This window comes from Alosa pseudoharengus, unplaced genomic scaffold, assembly GCF_046254945.1.
Source record: "Alosa pseudoharengus isolate Yale_2024_CS ecotype anadromous, Long Island Sound unplaced genomic scaffold, YU_APseudo_1.1 YU_APseudo_1.1_scf_8, whole genome shotgun sequence".
In the NCBI taxonomy this organism is placed as follows: Eukaryota; Metazoa; Chordata; class Actinopteri; order Clupeiformes; family Clupeidae; genus Alosa; species Alosa pseudoharengus.
In genome coordinates this window covers 10,559,579-10,577,943 of record NW_027468870.1, presented here as the reverse complement: position 1 = coordinate 10,577,943, position 18,365 = coordinate 10,559,579, and the positions used below count along the sequence as shown (strand labels likewise).

Sequence of the window (18,365 nt, the reverse complement as noted above, 5' to 3'; positions counted from 1 at the left end):
TTTGGCAACTTCCAATTACTTATCAACGTAACATCTTCTGATCTAAGTGACATCATCAATAACCTTTATGTGTGACATCATTCCATAAATATATATTTCCTAATTTAAATACTCCCTGAATAGTCTCACTTAATTTATCCAAACAAAATAAAAACATGCTGCTATTATGTAACAATGTGAGGATAAAATGCATGTGCAAATAGAAAAATGTTTACATAACATTAAAATAAGGTTTGAAATATAAATCAATAGATATAAAAATAAAAGTATAAATATAGCCAATAATTCCCTGAACAAAAAGTGAGACGGGAATGCAACTCCTCGTGCAGTACAGGTGTTTAACCACTAGGTGGCGTTTTGCTGTGTCGTCATCTCTGTTTCCTCAGGTCCAGGCAAGTGAGACGTACTGTGCAGGAGAAAACAGTAATAGCATCATACAAAGGAATACTGTCAGGCACGTCTCAAACACACACACACACACATACACACACATACACACACACACACACACACCTCTACATGATCTGATGCAAGGTGCCATAGCTGGTCGTTCTCCTCTGCACCCTTGTCGTTCGCCTCTCCCGCGTCATCTGGACCTTTTGGGTCGCTCCCTTGGTGCACTGATACGTTGACGTAGTCCCGGAGCTGGACTCTGTGCTTCTAGGAGAGGAATCAGGACACAGGATTGGATGACTTTTACTGTACTGTATACTGTAGATGCCTTGACTCAAAACACAATATTAGGTGATTGTGACTTTGGGCCCTATGTTGGCAATCTAAAACGCATGGTCACTGGCGAATAGCTTAAATAAATGTAGGGGTTTGTCCAGTCCACATTGGGGGTGGTTTTGTTATCAAACATCGGGCACCTGGCGCAAAAAGGTGGTCTTATGTTTCATAATCAGTCATGGGTGTGTTTTGGGCGTAACATCCTTTAAACAAATGAAAATTACATCTGACATTCCCTTTAACAGCAAGCAGCGCAACTTCAAACAGCGCATCGGTATTTTGACAGTCAGCGGCGCATTTGAAGGAATCTACTTGCACACAAGAAGAAAACATAGCCTGAAAAAAGCAACACTTACCTAGCCTAGAAATCTAGACGCACCCTAGCGGCAGCAAATGTAATTTGCAGCCAGGGTAGTCTAGCAACTCTCCGTTGGCTTGCGAGCTGAAAAAAACTAACTTTGGTCAGGCTAATCACATTGTGTATAGAGTCGATGGACAGGGTTGGTGGACTGGGCAGAGTTGCGACGGTTCTGCGTGAATTCCCTGCTACTTGAAAATAAAAAAGATGGATGCTGTTACTGGCGAACAGCGGTCTTTGAATCGCAACTCGAGTTTTTCAAATTTTTATCAAAAGTTTTATCAACTAGCCAACTAGCTCCGCTGGTGGGAAAACTACATCTTGATGTTGGTCTGGCTCGTCAGGCTAAGGGCTTCTACATACTCGACGCACCCGACCGGTAGCGCGACACCGTGACGTCAAAATGACGTAGATCTTTCTAGCGCGCCAGGATTTTAGCCAGGTAGCGCGAGGTAGCGCACCACTCATTTTTTTTCAGACGAGCGCGACAAAACGGAAACAGGAAGATGGACTAGTTCGAGGGCAAGCGAGAGTTGCAGTGTTTTGTTACAGTCGTGAATTTTTAATAGTTTGCTGGATAAGTTAACAAAGTTACCAGCAAGAGTTGCAACACATGAAATTAAGAGGAAAGAATAGAAACGATTTATTTCAAACAAAGGATATCTATTAAGGCCTGAACAAAATCTCTTTCCACTTCAAGAAATTACACAAACTCAGCCAGCTGCTAGCAAGCTAGCCAGCTAACTAAACTGTTTAAATTATTAAAATTTCCCTCGGGATGACTAAAGTATCTATCTATATATCCATCTATCTACCTGTGCGCACACCTTGGAAACTAGATGATAATGATGGTGGTAGTTGTGAATAGTAGCAACCAAAGTCTAAAGTACCATCACAGAGGCTAGCTAATAGAAGAGCCCGTTTATATTTTCTGCTACTAGTGTTTCTTAATGCAGCTTCTTCTGCTGTGTAACGTAGTTAACGTTAATCTTTCACAGCGACACCTCTGTTCAGGAGAATATTGCAACTAGTGACCACGACGCGCGAGTATAAATGGTTACGGCGCTTCTGTGACGTCACATTGTCGCGCTACCGGTCGGGTGCGTCGAGTATGTGGAACGTTTAACACTTACCCTAATAATGTTCAAATGACTGCATAAAAAACGTAAGGACATTTATCCTGCAGAGGAGTTGCTGCTTACATCTCGTGACAGTGCGTCTTCAGCTGTGCTTCATATGTGCCTTTTGCTAGACCAGGTTTTTTTTGGTCAGTGACGTAATGCTTTTTAGATGGTGTGTAAAAAAGCTATTTTTAGATAATGCGTCAGACCACACATTAGGCCGTTAATTGCCACACCCCTGGGCGCATTGTGTAATAAAAGAGAAGGGCATGGCGAAAAAACTTGAATGTAAGATAGGAATACGCTTTGCATCGTGATAAAAATACGCTATGCGCTGGGTTTTAGATCACCAAGATAGAGCGCTTAGTATGTGTTGATTTGGAATATCCAATAAGTACTGTAAGGGACAAAGGAGTTGCCTCCCCGCTTATCACCCGGTTGCCACTATAGGCAATAGGCATGCCTTTAACACGCAAAGGAAACAAGCGGTTCCGTTTAAAAAGAAGCCAACTTGTACAACTTTCTTTGGCCCTATAACAGCGATCGCATGCAGGGATGGATTACTGCACGGGCCTACCGGGCCCAGGCCCAGGGGCCCAAGGGGTCAGGGGGCCATGAATCCCAAGCCTTTGCATGGAATCATTGCCTCAATATCAACAAATCAGGATGTAGGCTATGAATCTGATTGAATTTAGTATTGGCCATCCCCAAAATGCACCAGAATACAGGAAATCACATCAAACAAATTAAAAAAATTCTAGGGGAGGACCCCCAAACCCCCCTCCCACATTTACGATAATAAGTGGGGGGCCCTTAATACATCTGGGCCCGAAAGTTCATAATCCGCCCATGATTGCATGGACAGATAGCTTGTTTATAGTTTATTCCATTGTTGCGAAGCCTGCTTTCAGGCTCAACCGCTTTCCTACTATGGTTGTTATAGTTACTATTCATAAGCATTTATATGGAACTTTTTTTTACCAGATCTACTTCATAGGTGTCCTGTTATTCAGCCAATCAGAAAAGAGTATTTCTTCTCTCCGGGTGATAATTACACGCTCAGAGATCATGCGCGTCGGGGAGTTCTTTGCCCCTCGCCCCCCCAACCATTAATTCCGTATAACAGGACACCTCGGAGACCTTGTGAAACTCAGAGGACAGAGTGCCACTCAGACTTACCTTACAAACAATCACAGTCGTCACGACAACCACCAACACTAGAGCACACACACCTCCCAAGATGTACACGATCTGTGGAGGAAGGCCTGGGAGTAAACAGACACACACACACACACAAACACACACACACACACACACATATTTGTCATTTACATTAACTGCTCTGTAACACTGGTATTTTTATATAAAACTATATACATCTATAACTGTCTAGATAAAGGAATAGGGGAGAGCCGGGACAGTTGAAACACTTTTTAATTAAACGTAATTTACAAAGCGATCATACCACACTGACAGCTAATATTTGGTCATTAGTAACCTACATCTGTCCTCTGTCAAATACAAATGCATTTTCAGCTTTGAACAAAACTGTTCAGGAATTATTACAGCAAAAGTGGGACGTGCGTAATGTTTAATTCGTCCCTCCTGGTCGGGACAGTTGAAACAACATAAGGGGACGAATGAAACATACAGTTTAAGCCATATAAACGTCCCACAACTTCAAAATTGTACTACATATCATGAATGGTACTCCCAAAAGGTGTTATTTTAGATAGATTGTTGCAGGGCTATACGTCTTCGTGCATGTCTGTTAACAACTCATTGCCATCATCGAGAAGCGTGTATGAAGCGTTTTTTGAAATATCATGCCCTGTGGATGATTCTGCCATGTTTATAGCTAGAACGGTAAGCTTTCCCATTTATATAATGTTTATATTGTTGAAAATATCGTTCCACTAGGTTTTTACGTGGGTTAACCTCGAACCTTTAAATGAAAAACACTCATTAATAATCGAAAAAATTTAACCGCTAATGAAGTTTACTTTTGCGCATCAAAACTTGTTTATAGCCTGTAACTCCATGATAAAATGACAAGCAAGAAGATATTTGGCTGATAGAAGGCGGTTAACATGCTCTATGTTTTGACTGAAGGACGTCTGTCTATCATCATTACACTTGGAGAAAACTGGAATGTTTCATTTGTCCCGTGTTTCAATCGTCCCGGCTCTCCCCTACAGTATTATTAGATATATGTGCTACACCACATGCCATTTATAAACTCAACTAATTAACAGATCAGATAGTTCCGACTGCTGAGATAAAGATCACATGATATAAAATGAGTGTGTGGTGCATTCATCATGGCTCTGTGTAAAGACAGATAAGCTCCTCATACACACAGAACAGAAGCTACTGCTATCCACCAAGAAACACACACACACACACACACACACACACACACACACACACACTCCTTTCAGACCCCGTCCCTTACCTGACAATGTGATGTTTTGGTCTTCCTCTCCAGTTCCTTCACTCAGATGCACTTCTGCCTGCAGCACTCCATCAGGGAACACGTTCAGCTGTTTGGGATTGAAGTGAGAAAAGCTGAAATAAACCCACTGGCCACCTGCTCACACCTCCACCACTCCCTCCATCCCCAAGTGCTCCTATCCCTCCTTCCAATGCCCCTCTTCATCCCTCCATCCCTCCCTCTCTGTATCCATATCTCCCCTCCAGTACCCCTATCTCTTTGTCTGTACCTTACTCCAGTACTCCTCTCCATCTCTCCAATGTCTTTATCCATCCCGCCCTCCAATGCCCCAATCTTTCATTCCCTTCCTCTCGCCAAAGCCCCTCTCTATCCCGCCATCTCTCTCCCTCCATGCCTCCATCTTTCTTCTCCTCCAATGCACCTGTCTATCCCTCCAAAGCCCCTCTCTATCCCTCCCTCTCTCTCCCTCCATGCCTCCATCCTTCTTCTCCTCCAACGCCCCTCTTTATCCTTCCCTCCCTCCCTCAAATACCCCTCTCTATCCCTCCATCCAATGTCCATCTCTATCCCTCCCTCTCCTCCTCCAATGCCCCTCTCTATTCCTCCCTCTCTCTCCCCCTCCAATGCTCCTCTCTATTCCTCCCTCCCTCTCTTCCTCCAATGCCTCTCTATTCCTCCCTCTCCTCCTTCAATACCCCTCTCTATCCCTCCCTCTCCTCCTCCAATGCCCTTCTTTATCTCTCCCTCCCTTTCCTCCTCTAATACCCCTCTCTATCCCTCCCTCTCCTCCTCTAATACCCCTCTCTATCCCTCGCTCCCTCTCTGCTCCTTCCTCACCCCTGGTTCTCTCTCTACCCACCTTGCAGCAGTACAACCCAAAGTCCTCCATGCTCACGTTCCTCAGGGTGAAGCTGCTGGCTGTCGTCATGGTGACACGTCCCTGGTGGGTGTCGATGAGCGACAGATTTGACCCTGAGGTCATGAAGACAAGGACCTTGCTGGGCGCCGCCCCTCGGTCACACCGGGTCCACTCCACCATGGTGATGTGGGAGCTGTTACGATCATGAACCTCACAGCGGAATGTCACGCTGTCCCCGGCCCTAGCTGTCAGGTTGCCCCCGGTTACCACCTTGATGGGAGACTGACCGCCTCGGACCACCGAGCCTGGGACAGAACCGAGTTACACGTTACGCAAGTTAAAGGGACACCAGGCAACGTTTTCGTGTTAATTAATCATCTTCGTAAGTCGGTATATGGTTAAATGACTCATTACGGGGCGAATGAAGGCTCTCTCGCCCGCCCCTACTGCCTGTAGGAAGAATATCCCACTTGCAAGTTCGGTGTATCCTACCCGCCAACCAAAGCAGGATCAGTTTACAGCTTCAGACCGAGCGAGGGGGAGTTTCGTAGAGAAAAAGCATCAGGCTTGCCTGGTGTCCCTTTAATGTGCCATTGGTGCAATAATAATTAAAAATGAAATATAAAGCAAGTTAGTATCTGATTGATGAGCAAATAATTAAAAGTTAAATATAAAGTAAGTTAAGAAAATATATAAGATAAAACGACATGAATATCCTATGGATTATTGTAGACATGTCAAGACCCAATATGCTGCATCTACTGTACATATTGCTAAGGATATACACAAAGGTGTGGGGTGGGGGACATAGTAAGATACATTTGATCATGTAAAGCACTAGATATTACATCAAAAAGATTGTCATGTATAGCCTAGAAATCTAGACGCACCATAGCGGCAGCAAATTTAATTTGCTGCCAGGGCTAGTCTAGCAACTCTCCGTTGGCTTGGGAGCTGGAAAAATTAAACTTAGATAGGGCCAATCACATCGTGTATAGATTCGTTAGGCGGGCTTAACATAATGATTGATGGCAGAGTTGAAACAGTTCGGCATGAATTCCCTGCTACTTGAACACAAAGAAGGTGGATGTTGGTGTTGGCGAACAGCGTGACACAAGTTAAGCTTTTTTTTCAGTTGGCAAAAGTTTGAACTAGCCAACTAGCTCCGCTGGTGGGATAACGCAATCTGATATTATATCTGATTGATATAATAATAATTAATAGTTAAATATAAAGTAAATGAAAAGTTCAGTTGGAGTAAAAATACTAAAAAGTTATTTTTGTCCGCCCAAATAGTCCACATAGTATAGTGGGTCAGTTTTAAGAGACCACAAGTCCTACTGAGTCTGACAGTCATCTTTTCTAAAGATATATAGCTCCTTGGCTTTGATGGCTAACTCACGGCAGACTGCTGAGAGCAAATGGCTAATCAGTTCAACAGGTTTACAATTCAACTGCAGATTGATATTTTACAGGCCTAGAAAAAAAAAAAAAAAAAAAAAATATATATATATATATATTTATATATATTAAATAATAAAATGTTTGGCATTTAGTTGTTAGTAGCAGCGTGTCCACTAGCTGATTGTCTGTGAGGTTTCGGGTCAGAGCTCTGAGAAACTTCCTGTCAACAGGTAGCTAACATGCAGCTTATCATTTCTCATCTCACATAGACGCTCCTAACAGAGACCACAGACATGATGACACAAGTCCTTCTGTGTTAGACGTCATAACTTGGTCATACTTTCAGTTCCTATTGGCAGGCAGGAGCAATATCTGCTTTCTAAAGTTTTGATCTTTTCTGAGAAATATAACTCCTTGGCTTTAATGGCTAATTCACAGCTGGCCGATAGCAAACCGTTCATCCGGTTCAACCGGTTTACAACTCAACTGCGGGTTGATATTTTACACACATAATATATACACTATATAACTAATAAATAATCAAATAATTTGGCATTTAGTTGTTAGTAGCAGCTTGTCCACTAGCTGATTGTCTCTGAAAGGTTTTGGGGTCAGAGTTCTGAGAAACTTCCTGTCAACAGGCAGCTAACATGCTGTTAATCAGTTTATCATCTCTCATCCTCTCACAGCAAGCCGAGAGCAAATGGTTCATCAGTAGCAGGCTTGGCCTTTACTGTTCATCGGTTCAATATGCTTAGCCTACAGTGGCTAAGTGGCGCTGTTGGATTTGCAAACACATAGCATCTCAGACAGAGGATGTATTTCAGTGTTATACTCTTTACCAAAAAGTATAGAATAATATACATTTTACCCACCAAAACATTTTGAATTTGAGGATGAAAACTGCTCAACTGCAAATTGATATATTACAGACCAGTAAAGCCCTGTATGATGTTTAAATGCCTGAGATTGTAACAAAGAATGTAACGTTGTGAGAGAGGATTTCAGAGCCTACCATAATAGCAGACCAGTACGATGACCTTCACCCATGTCCACCTCAGACAGACATCATCCTCTGGACCTTCGCCATAGCCAGCCATCACTCAGCCTGGTCCGAGACTATGTGTGTGTGTGTGTGTGTTTGTGTGTGTGTGGGCATGTGGGGGTATGTACAGTATGAGCCAAACCTCTTCCTGAAACTCTTTGAGGTTGTATGTAGGCCATGCGCAACACAGCTGTGTACGTGTGTGTGTGTTTGCACACACAGCTACACGAAATTACATCACTGCACTTCTTAGAGGTTTTTTTTTACAAATCGGTGTCTCATTTTTTCAAATCTACACACAATTTTCAAACCTGCACACAGAAAACAGAAAACACCACAAATGTGAAACATGAAACTCTACATTCCAAACTCAATCATTCTTTTTCAAAAGCGAACTTTCATGTCTATTCTGTTGATACTGTCAAACTTTTCCGATATTGTATTTTCAAGGTCTAATAATTATAGTGGATGGAATCCACTATCTTGAAATCTCCTGGCTTCTTCTTATTACAGTGCATGATAATGCACTGTACTGTTCTTCCTAGGCTTTTTACAGTGCATGAAAATGCACTGTACTGTTCTTCCTAGGCTTCTTATTCTTATTCTTCCGCTAACGCATTTAATGCAGCTTCAACCGTTTAACGTAGAAACTTCATTCAAACTATGTTACGTAGGTCTTACTTAGGACATGGGTGCTTTGTATGTTTCATCTTTGTAACTTTTATACTTTTTAAACTATTAATTAAAAACTATTCAAAATTTCCCCAAAGACTTAACATTGGGTTGATGACATCACAATAGAGCCGTTAAGCAATTATAATCCTATGCCAGGTGGCCAGGCCACCTGCAGCAACTTCCAGTCTCAGACTTTAAGCATACAAACTGGCTCTCTTAAAACTACACATCCTGTTCAACTGCTTCCTCTGCTCTTTCAAAATAAAAGTCCTCACTACAATAATTCACTGTTTAACCCTTTAAACTACTGAACTTTTTAACTGTTCAGCCATTGTAACTGTCACTTGTCATCAACTATGACTCCTACCCACTGTAGCTAGTTAGCATGGTTAACATAGTTAACATTGTTAACTATAACTTAGCATAACTACTAAAAATGATTAGCTAAGTTAGCTAAGTCACATGGTTAGCATAGTTAACATTGTTAGCATAGTTAAAATTTTTGACAAAACTGCTACTAAGTTAGCTAAGTAACATGGTTAGCATAGTTAGAATGTTAGCATAACTGTTAGCAAACATTAGAGCCATTCCAACTTTCAGTTATCGTCAAAAATCTACCTATACACAGCCATTGAACTATTTGAATAGCAACATTCATTAAACTTTAGTCTGTCAACAACTTTTAAACCATTTACATTCAACTTTTAAACGGTCTACTTTTAAACTATCATTAAACTATCTATCTATTAAACTAGCTGTCTATCAACAACTTTTAAACGGTCTACTTTTAAACTATCATTACTAGAGATGTCCGATAATATCGGCCCACCGATATTATCGGCCCGATATTAGCATAAAAATGTAATATCTGTTAATATCGTTATCGGATTTTTTTTGCCTTAAAACCGATAAAATAATGCTTGCGTTCCTGAAGCGTTTACCGGCGCACAGATGATGAACTCATCAAGCTGCGTCTTGAAGCATACAAACAAGCGTGGATGGCTGCAGTAACAAACTTGCTCGCTCTGTTTCAACATTATGTCTGTGGTTTGGAATTGGCCATGGCCGTCGTAGCCCCTTGAGTTGGCCGTGACGCCCCTTTGAAAATCAGAGGTTTACAGGCCACGGTGGCCTTGGTGCCCCCTTCTTTAAATATTCTGCTTTGCGTCCTACTAATAGCGATATATATTTAGCCTATGGCCAAATTACGCAGTGGAGAAAGTGACAGCGCAAGAAAGTGCGTCCAAATTAACCCATTCTTCTCAGTTGAACTACTCGCGAAGTAGCCTACTCATCACACAGACATCACAAGTATCACATGAAAGAGCTTTTTCTCAGCTTTTAAACGATGTTAGCCGCTAATTGCTGTGGTGAACGGTTCGCGAGAAAAGTAAATAATATCATTCAATCATAAATTCTACTGAAGGTTTTGCGTCCATCTCCCTACCCATTCATCTCGGTGGAATACTTCAGAACCCTTCGTTTAACATATCACAAACCATATATCAGAATAAACAGCAGACCTTACCGAACAGAAAGGTGTAAATCAGTCCCCTGTACAGTTAGCCGTTCCAGACTAATCCCGTTTTGAATTTGCAGTAAATTTCAACATACATGGATGTCTCCAAATTTGGGATTTAAGTTTTACACTGTGTTTAAATTGTTCCACATTATTTCATAACGGGCCAAATACAAAACAAATATTACAAATGTCGCCTAGATATCGGTAAATCAGAGGACAGCTGACTGTAAGAGTTTGTGAAAGTAGCCTTAATGATCACAAAATGCTAAGCATGCATCTAGGCTATTTGAGTTTCTTAAAGCTGAGCTGTGCTTAAATTGTTCAATACATGATTTCATAACAGGCCAAATATAAAATAAATGTTAAATATAGCCTAGATATCTGAAAATATTAGATGATCAGATGATTTACAGTTATATGTAATATGTCATGTTTTTGTATACAGTGATGCAGGTCTACTGCAGTGAATACAACTTTGATCATTTTTATAGCCTACTACTGTATAGTTAACTTTGGCCTTGGTGCCCTGACATGTGGCCTTTGTGCCCCCCACCAAATATGCCCAACTGAAGGCCAAGTGGCCTTGCCCCTAAAATGGTGAAATTCCAAGCCTGATTGTGGGTATGGCCCGTTATGTACTTCACCTCAAGCCTGAAGTATTTTTTGTAGCTCAAACAAATGTTTTCAAAATTGTGCAGTATAGTTGCTTGCCACAGTGTAATTGACTCATATTTGTGCATTCATTCAATTAAGGTGATTGAGTTTTAGTTAAAGAAACAGTTCATGAAGCATCCTACAAATGCAGGCTCATTTAACACAGAAAAAGGGTAGCCTGTCATACACTATGCCTGTTATTTTAGTTGGCTTTACATTCTGCTATGTTGCCCATAGTTGTTCAGGTACAATGTTTTATCATTTGTGAAGAAGTCAAATTTGCCCTATTTGTTGTGGGCATTGTCAAGATTATCTCAGGGAGAGTGTAATCCAAACTGTTGTTTGAGACCAGGGTAGGAATTTCACGGCGGCCACGACGGCCATGGCCGTCGTAGCCCCTTGCATTGGCCGTGAGGCCCCTTTGAAAATCAGAGGTTTACAGGCCACGGTGGCCTTGGTGCCCCGTTATTTCAATATTCTGCTTTGCGTCCTACTAATAGCGATTTTTATTTAGCCTGTGGCCTGTCAAAATAATCTTAGCATTCACAGCGCAAATTAATTTAGTCTTTTACGCAGTGGAGAAAGTGACAGCGCAAGAAAGAAAGTGCGTCCAAATTCACCCATTCTTCTCAGTTGAACTACTCGCGAAGTAGCCTATTCATCACACAGACATCACAAGTATCACATGAAAGAGCTTTTACTCAGCTTTTAAACGATGTTAGCCGATAATTGCTGTGTTGAACGGTTCGCGAGAAAAGTAAATAATATAATTCAATTTAATCATACATTCTACTGAAGGTTTTGCGTCCCATGATCTCCCTACCCATTCATCTCGGTGGAATACTTCACGAACCCTTCTTTTAACACATGACAAACCATATATCAGAATAAACAGCAGACCTTACCGAACACAAAAGTGTAAAGCAGTCCCCTGTACAGTTAGCCGTTCCAGAGTAATCTAGTTTTGAATTTGCAGTAAATTTCGACATGCATGGATGTCTCCAAATTTGGGCTTTACATTTTACAATGTGTTTAAATTGTTCCACATGATTTTATAACGGGCCAAATACAAAATAAATGTTACAAATATCGCCTATATTGGTAAATCATAGGACAGTGAGCTGACTAAGAGTTTGTGAAAGTAGCCTTAAAGATCACAAAATGCTAAGCATGCATCTAGGCTATTTGAGTTTCTTAAAGCTGAGCTGTGCTTAAATTGTTCAATACATGATTTCATAACAGGCCAAATATAAAATAAATGTTATATATAGCCTAGATATCTGCAAATATTAGATGATCAGATGATTTACAGTTCTATGTAATATGTCATGTTTCATGTTTTTTGTAATGTTTCATACAGTGATGCAGGTCTACTGCAGTGAACTTTGATCATTTTTATAGCCTACAACTGTATAGTTAACTTTGGCCTTGGTGCCCTGACATGTGGCCTTTGTGCCCCCCACCAAATATGCCCAACTGAAGGCCAAGTGGCCTTGCCCCCAGAATGGTGAAATTCCAAGCCTGTTTGAGACAATTAAAAAATAAAAAATAAACATGGCACTTTTCCCTAAATTAAGTTGAAGTATTTTTCTTATTTTGCACAGACAATGTTAACATTTGGAAAGCCTTGTTGCATTCAAGAATGCATCCAGTGGGGCATCACAATAACATTAAGCATGTTGTGTTAATTCCACAACAGGAGATATGTGATGTTACATAAATTAGTTTTGAGGAAAAATAACCCACATATCGACATCGGTATCGGCTGATATCGGAATCGAAATTTGAGAGTTGGACAATATCGGCATATCGGATATCGGCAAAAAAGCCAATATCGGACATCCCTAATCATTACACTATCTATCTATTAAACTAGCTGTCTATCAACAACTTTTAAACTATACGTTTAACTTTTAAACGGTCTACTTTTAAACTATCAACTTTTATTAATCTATGCAACCACCATGTCTATCCTAGCATCACCGTAGTAACCATCTCTGTATTATCTATTTTAACTATACATGATATTTTACATCACAACTTTTGCATTTTCATGCACTGGTAATTCCTTGGAATTGCATTTCTAGTTATAGTGGATGGAATCCACTATCTTGAAATCTCCTGGCTTCTTCTTATTATTATAGTGGATGGAATCCACTATCTTGAAATCTCCTGGCTTCTTATTATAACCTTTTCTTTTTACCTTTTCAAGAATTAATGCGACTCTAACCGCTTAACGTACAGACATGTTGAAATAACCGTTCGGAAGGTCTGGAGTGGGGCAAGAGAGTTATTTTTTCAGATTTTTAAAAAAATTTATACTTTTTGAGAAATAAGGGATTAAAAATGTTAAAAAGCTAATTTTCCCCATAGACTTCAATGGCTGTGATGTCATAATGGCCTAAAGGCAGCTGCGCTTGTTAAGCTCCCAGAGTAGTTCCCGGGCTGGAACACTGGCACAGGTGTCACCTGTGGATCAACTGTCTCAGCTTCTAATGCATACAATCTGGTGCTCCCTAAAACTACACATCCTGTTTAAGTGTTTCCCGTGTGTCAAAATAAAAGTCACAGCCATATCTCATGCGTTGCGCATTATATCTCCAGAACGGTTTGACGCATATGCTTCAAATTTGGTACAAATGTTTGTATGGACTCAAAGATGAAGTGAGTTGATGTTGGAGGTCAAAGGTCAAGTCAATGAACACTCTGAGTGCAAAATCTCAAGAATGCCTTGACATACATGCCTGAAATTTGGTATGACTATTTGTATGGATTCAAAGATGAAGTGAATTGATGTTGGAGGTCAAAGGTCAAATGTCAAGGTCAAAAACACCTTGAGTGTTATATCTCAAGAACGCCTTGACACACAAGGTCTTTTGATACGAGGGTTTGTATGAACTCAAAGATTAAGTGATTTAATGTTTTTTTTCCAGGAATTTCCCCACCAACTTTAGCAGCTTTCAAATAAAAGCAACAAATAAAATGTATTATTATTATTATTATTATTACATCACCCTCCACATTTATTGGCACCCCCGGTGTGTGTGTGTGTATGATTAGGAGTGTCTGTGTGTGTGTGTGTAAAAAATAATTGTCATAATTGTTGACTCCTAATCAAGCTTTATTGCTTCTTCATTGTGGATAACACACGTGTACATGTGTGAACTTTTACAAAACCCGTTCTCATTATGACTTCATCATAGCAGTGTCGTATACAATTCAAATCAACACCCAATTACACCAGCTTCTGAATGCTTCATACTCACAAATACAACTTACAATACTTCATGTTTGGCTTTGCATTGTGCATATTATTCAGATTGTCTTTATGAGAACCCTCAATGAGGTTTCTTACAAGTAAGGAGACCAACAACTTCTTTGTGGGTTAGCCTAGGATTAGCCTAGTTATCTGCTGTAATTCCCACACATTGGAGCTTTTTACAGTTATCTGCTGTAATCCACACATGTTGGATATTGATCCACTCTCACACCTACAAACACATTCAAATACAATCTCTGATATCATACTCTACTGAGATTAATATCTTGGATAAATCAGGCATCGGGACCACTATTCATTAACCAAGAAGCAAGACATTTTTCACAATGGATTTGGCAATTTACAATTACTTACTTATCAACATGACATCTTCTGATCTAAATGACATCATCAATTACCTTTTATGTGTGACATCATTCCATGAATATATATTTCCTCATTTAAATACTCCCTGAATAGTCTCACTTAATTTATCCAAACAAAATAAAAACATATGCTGCTATTATGTAACTATTTGAGAATAAAATACATGTGCAAATAGAAAAATGTTTACATAACATTAAAATAAGGTTTGAAATATAAATCAATAGTTATCAAAATAAAAGTATAAATATAGCTAATAATTCCCTAAATAAAAAGTGAGGCGGGAATGCAACTCTTCGTGCAGCACGGGTGTTTAACCACTAGGTGGCGTGTTGTTGTGTTGTCATCTCTGCTTCCTCAGATCCAGACAAGCAAAGAAAGACCCTGCAGGAGAAAACAGTAACAACATCAAACTAATATATACTGTCAGGCAGGTTTCAAACACACACACACACACACACACATACACACACATACACACACACACTTCTAGATGATCTGGTGCCGATGGCCATGCTGTGCCGTAGCTGGTCTCTCTCACACATGTAGGAATGCGTCATGTTATCTGTAGGACATATAGGAGACCCGTCGGGCATGGGTCGGGTAGCCACACTCTAACATGATCTGGCGTGGGGTGCCGTAGTTGGTCTCACACACACACACACACACCTCTATATGATCTGGTATGGAGTGCCATAGCTAATCTCACACAAACACACACACACACACACCTCTACATGATCTGGCGTGGGGTGCCGTAGCTGGTCTCACACACACACACACACACACACACCTCTACAGTATATGATCTGGTATAGAGTGCCGTAGCTGGTCTCACACACACACACACACACACACACACACACCTCTATATGATCTGGTATGGAGTGCCATAGCTTGTCTCACACACACACACACACACACCTCTACATGATCTGGCGTGCTTGTGCCGTAGCTGGTCTCACACAGACACACACACACACACACACACCTCTACATGATCTGGCGTGGGGTGCCGTAGCTGGTCTCACACACACACACACACACACACACCTCTACATGATCTGGCGTGGGGTGCCGTAGCTGGTCTCACACACACACACACACACACACACACACACACCTCTACATGATCTGGCGTGGGGTGCCGTAGCTGGTCTCACACACACACACACACACACACACCTGGCGTGGGGTGCCGTAGCTGGTCTCACACACACACACACCTCTACATGATCTGGCATGGGGTGCCTTATTTTTCCTAGTGGTGATTAGCTGAGCAAACGGGAACCACTTTTTCTACCAATGAACATGAAATACATTACCAACACCAGAACAACACCATGCCATAGCTGGTCTCACACACACAAACACACACACACACCTCTACATGATCTGGCGTGGGGTGCCGTAGCTGGTCTTACACACACACACACACACACACACACACACACACCTCTACATGATCTGGCGTGGGGTGCCATAGCTGGTCTCACACACACAAACACACACACACACACACACACACACACACACACCTCTACATGATATGGCGTGGGGTGCCGTAGCTGGTCTCACACACACACACACACACACACACACACACCTCTACATGATCTGGCGTGGGGTGCCGTAGCTGGTCTCACACACACACACACACCTCTACATGATCTGGCGTGGGGTGCCGTAGCTGGTCTCACACACACACACACACACACACACACACACACCTCTACATGATCTGGCGTGGGGTGCCGTAGCTGGTCTCACACACACACACACACACACACACACACACACACACACACACCTCTACATGATCTGGCGTGGGGTGCCATAGCTGGTCTCACACACACAAACACACACACACACACACACACCTCTACATGATCTGGCGTGGGGTGCCGTAGCTGGTCTCACACACACACACACACACACACCTCTACATGATCTGGCGTGGGGTGCCGTAGCTGGTCATGCCGGCCTGAGACGCCCCTCTGTGGCCTCCCATCTGCTGACCGATGTAGCTCCGCCCATGACGCAGCTGCTCCTCAGTGAAGCTCCGCCTATTTCCTTTTGGCTTCCTGGTAGACAGAGGAGAGACAGAGAGAGAGAAGAGGAGGAGAAGAGGAGGAGGAAGAGAAGAAAGGGAATTGGAAAGTTTGACTTTCTGCTGTACTCAAAAACAGACTTAAAGGCTGTGATTGTGTGTGTGTGTGTGTGTGTGTGTGTGTGTGTGTGTGTGTGTGTGTGTGTGTGTGTGTGTGAGAGAGAGAGAGAGAGAGAGAGAGAGACAGATTGGAAGAGAAGGGGGAGACTAGGGAGAGGGAGAAAGATGAACAGAACACACACTCACTTGTGGAACCACTCTCTGTTGCCATAGTAATACCCATCATCCTTAGTGACAGCCTCACTGCCCAACGCCACCAGGGTTCTCTGAACTGCTGCCATGTCCTTCCCTGAAGAAGGACAGAAGGAAGGGCCCACGGGCCCACACACACACACACACACACACACACACACAGATACACACACACACACACACACACATACACACACACACACACACACACACACACACAGATACACACACACACACACAGATACACACAGAGATACACACACACACAAACAAATACAGATAGAAACACACAATCAAAGAAGAGACAAAGCAAAGCAGTTGTACATAACCTCTAACTATACAGGAACACTCACACACCTTCAGTGAACTTTAACCTTTAGGAACACTCACACACCTGAAGTGAACTTTAACCTTTAGGAACACACACACCTGCAGTGAACTTTAAACCTTTATGAGCACTCACACACCTGCAGTGAACTCTAACCTGTAGGAACACTCACACTCACACACTAGCAGTGACATCTGACCTTTGACATCTGACTTTTGACCCTGTGACCCTCACCTTCCCAGAGGTTGACGGTCTGGAAGATGTCGTTACGACTGACGCCGTAGGTTTCGGCAGCCTTCAGGAAGAGGGAGATCTTCTCCATCTGACCGAACGCCATCTTAGTCTGCGAAATCTTCCGGATGGGAGGAGTCTCCGCTGGATAGAGACTGTTAATGAGACGACACAGGATCTGGAGAGAGGGAGGGAGAGAGAGAAGCAGGGAGAGAAGGAAGGAGAGAGAGAGAGTAGAGAGAGAAGGGAGGAGACAAGGACAGAGAGAGAAAGGAGGAGAGAGAGAAGGAAGGAGGGAGAAGAAAGGAAGAGGGCAGGAGAGAGAAAAAGAGAGAAGAAAGGGAAAGAGGGGAGGAGGGAGAGAGAAGGAGGGAATGAGGGGAGGGAGGGAGAGAGGGGAGAAGGGGCAGAGAGAGAAAAAAGGAGTGAAGGAGGAGGAGAGGCAGAGATCAAGACAGAGAGAGAGAGGGGGGGGTTATTTGGTATAGACTGAGTAAAGACTGATAGAAATAGAAAGCAAGAGGGGTTTCCTATGGCATTAAGATAATCTATCTATTTTGACATACCAAATAGCATTTGGCTCAAAATGTTCCAATCAGTAATACAACCAATTGCACTTTACGGCAGTGAAGTGTAGGGTCCAAAGGGGTTGAAAAATGGGACCCAGATGAAACCCTGCATGCTGAATTCTGCAGTGAAATTGGGAAACAAGCCATCAAATTCTGGAAACCTCTCAAAAGAACTTACATACTGTATCTTACATATTGGACTGAAACAACCAAAGACAAATTAGACTTGCTATTTGGACTTTTAGCAACACCAAAGCACTTTTCCTCTGTCACAAGCACGCTATTTGTTTATCCAGCACCAGCTTTGGAAATAACAATGTCCACAGACAAGGTAGAGTATGTTGCATGATTTTATGAAAGTATGATGTATTGCGACATCAGAAGCAAGTCAAATTTGTAGTTTCTTATGT

The 18,365-nt window shown here is 42.0% G+C and overlaps 2 protein-coding genes across 2 annotated transcripts; both read right to left on the bottom strand.

Moving 5' to 3' along the window:
- Window positions 1-320: 320 nt before the first annotated feature.
- On the bottom strand, window positions 321-11,988 carry LOC143112417 (uncharacterized). Its single transcript, XM_076274687.1, has 6 exons — window positions 7,942-11,988; window positions 5,523-5,827; window positions 4,664-4,751; window positions 3,388-3,473; window positions 514-660; window positions 321-406 (listed from the first exon to the last, which is right to left on the bottom strand). Exons 1-6 carry the CDS (start codon window positions 8,024-8,026, stop codon window positions 383-385), a joined length of 735 nt encoding a protein of 244 aa, XP_076130802.1. The 5' UTR covers window positions 8,027-11,988; the 3' UTR covers window positions 321-382.
- Window positions 11,989-14,666: 2,678 nt separating this feature from the next.
- On the bottom strand, window positions 14,667-16,998 carry LOC143111542 (transgelin-3-like). Its single transcript, XM_076273784.1, has 2 exons — window positions 16,822-16,998; window positions 14,667-16,549 (listed from the first exon to the last, which is right to left on the bottom strand). The coding sequence occupies exons 1-2, from the start codon at window positions 16,914-16,916 to the stop codon at window positions 16,408-16,410; spliced, it is 237 nt and encodes a 78-aa protein (XP_076129899.1). The 5' UTR covers window positions 16,917-16,998; the 3' UTR covers window positions 14,667-16,407.
- Window positions 16,999-18,365: the final 1,367 nt, after the last annotated feature.

What these genes read in the sequence shown, in the direction of transcription:
- LOC143111542 (XM_076273784.1), bottom strand. Translation starts at nt 16,916, where the DNA reads ATGGCAGCAGTTCAGAGAACCCTGGTGGCGTTGGGCAGTGAGGCTGTC. An exon ending in AACAGAGAGTGGTTCCACAA is followed by an intron (nt 16,550 to 16,821) that starts GTGAGTGTGTGT and finishes TCTGTCTACCAG; the next exon opens with GAAGCCAAAAGGAAATAGGC.
- LOC143112417 (XM_076274687.1), bottom strand. Translation starts at nt 8,026, where the DNA reads ATGGCTGGCTATGGCGAAGGTCCAGAGGATGATGTCTGTCTGAGGTGG. An exon ending in CCAAAACATCACATTGTCAG is followed by an intron (nt 3,474 to 4,663) that starts GTAAGGGACGGG and finishes GTTTACTCCCAG; the next exon opens with GCCTTCCTCCACAGATCGTG. An exon ending in TTGCATCAGATCATGTAGAG is followed by an intron (nt 407 to 513) that starts GTGTGTGTGTGT and finishes TCTCCTGCACAG; the next exon opens with TACGTCTCACTTGCCTGGAC.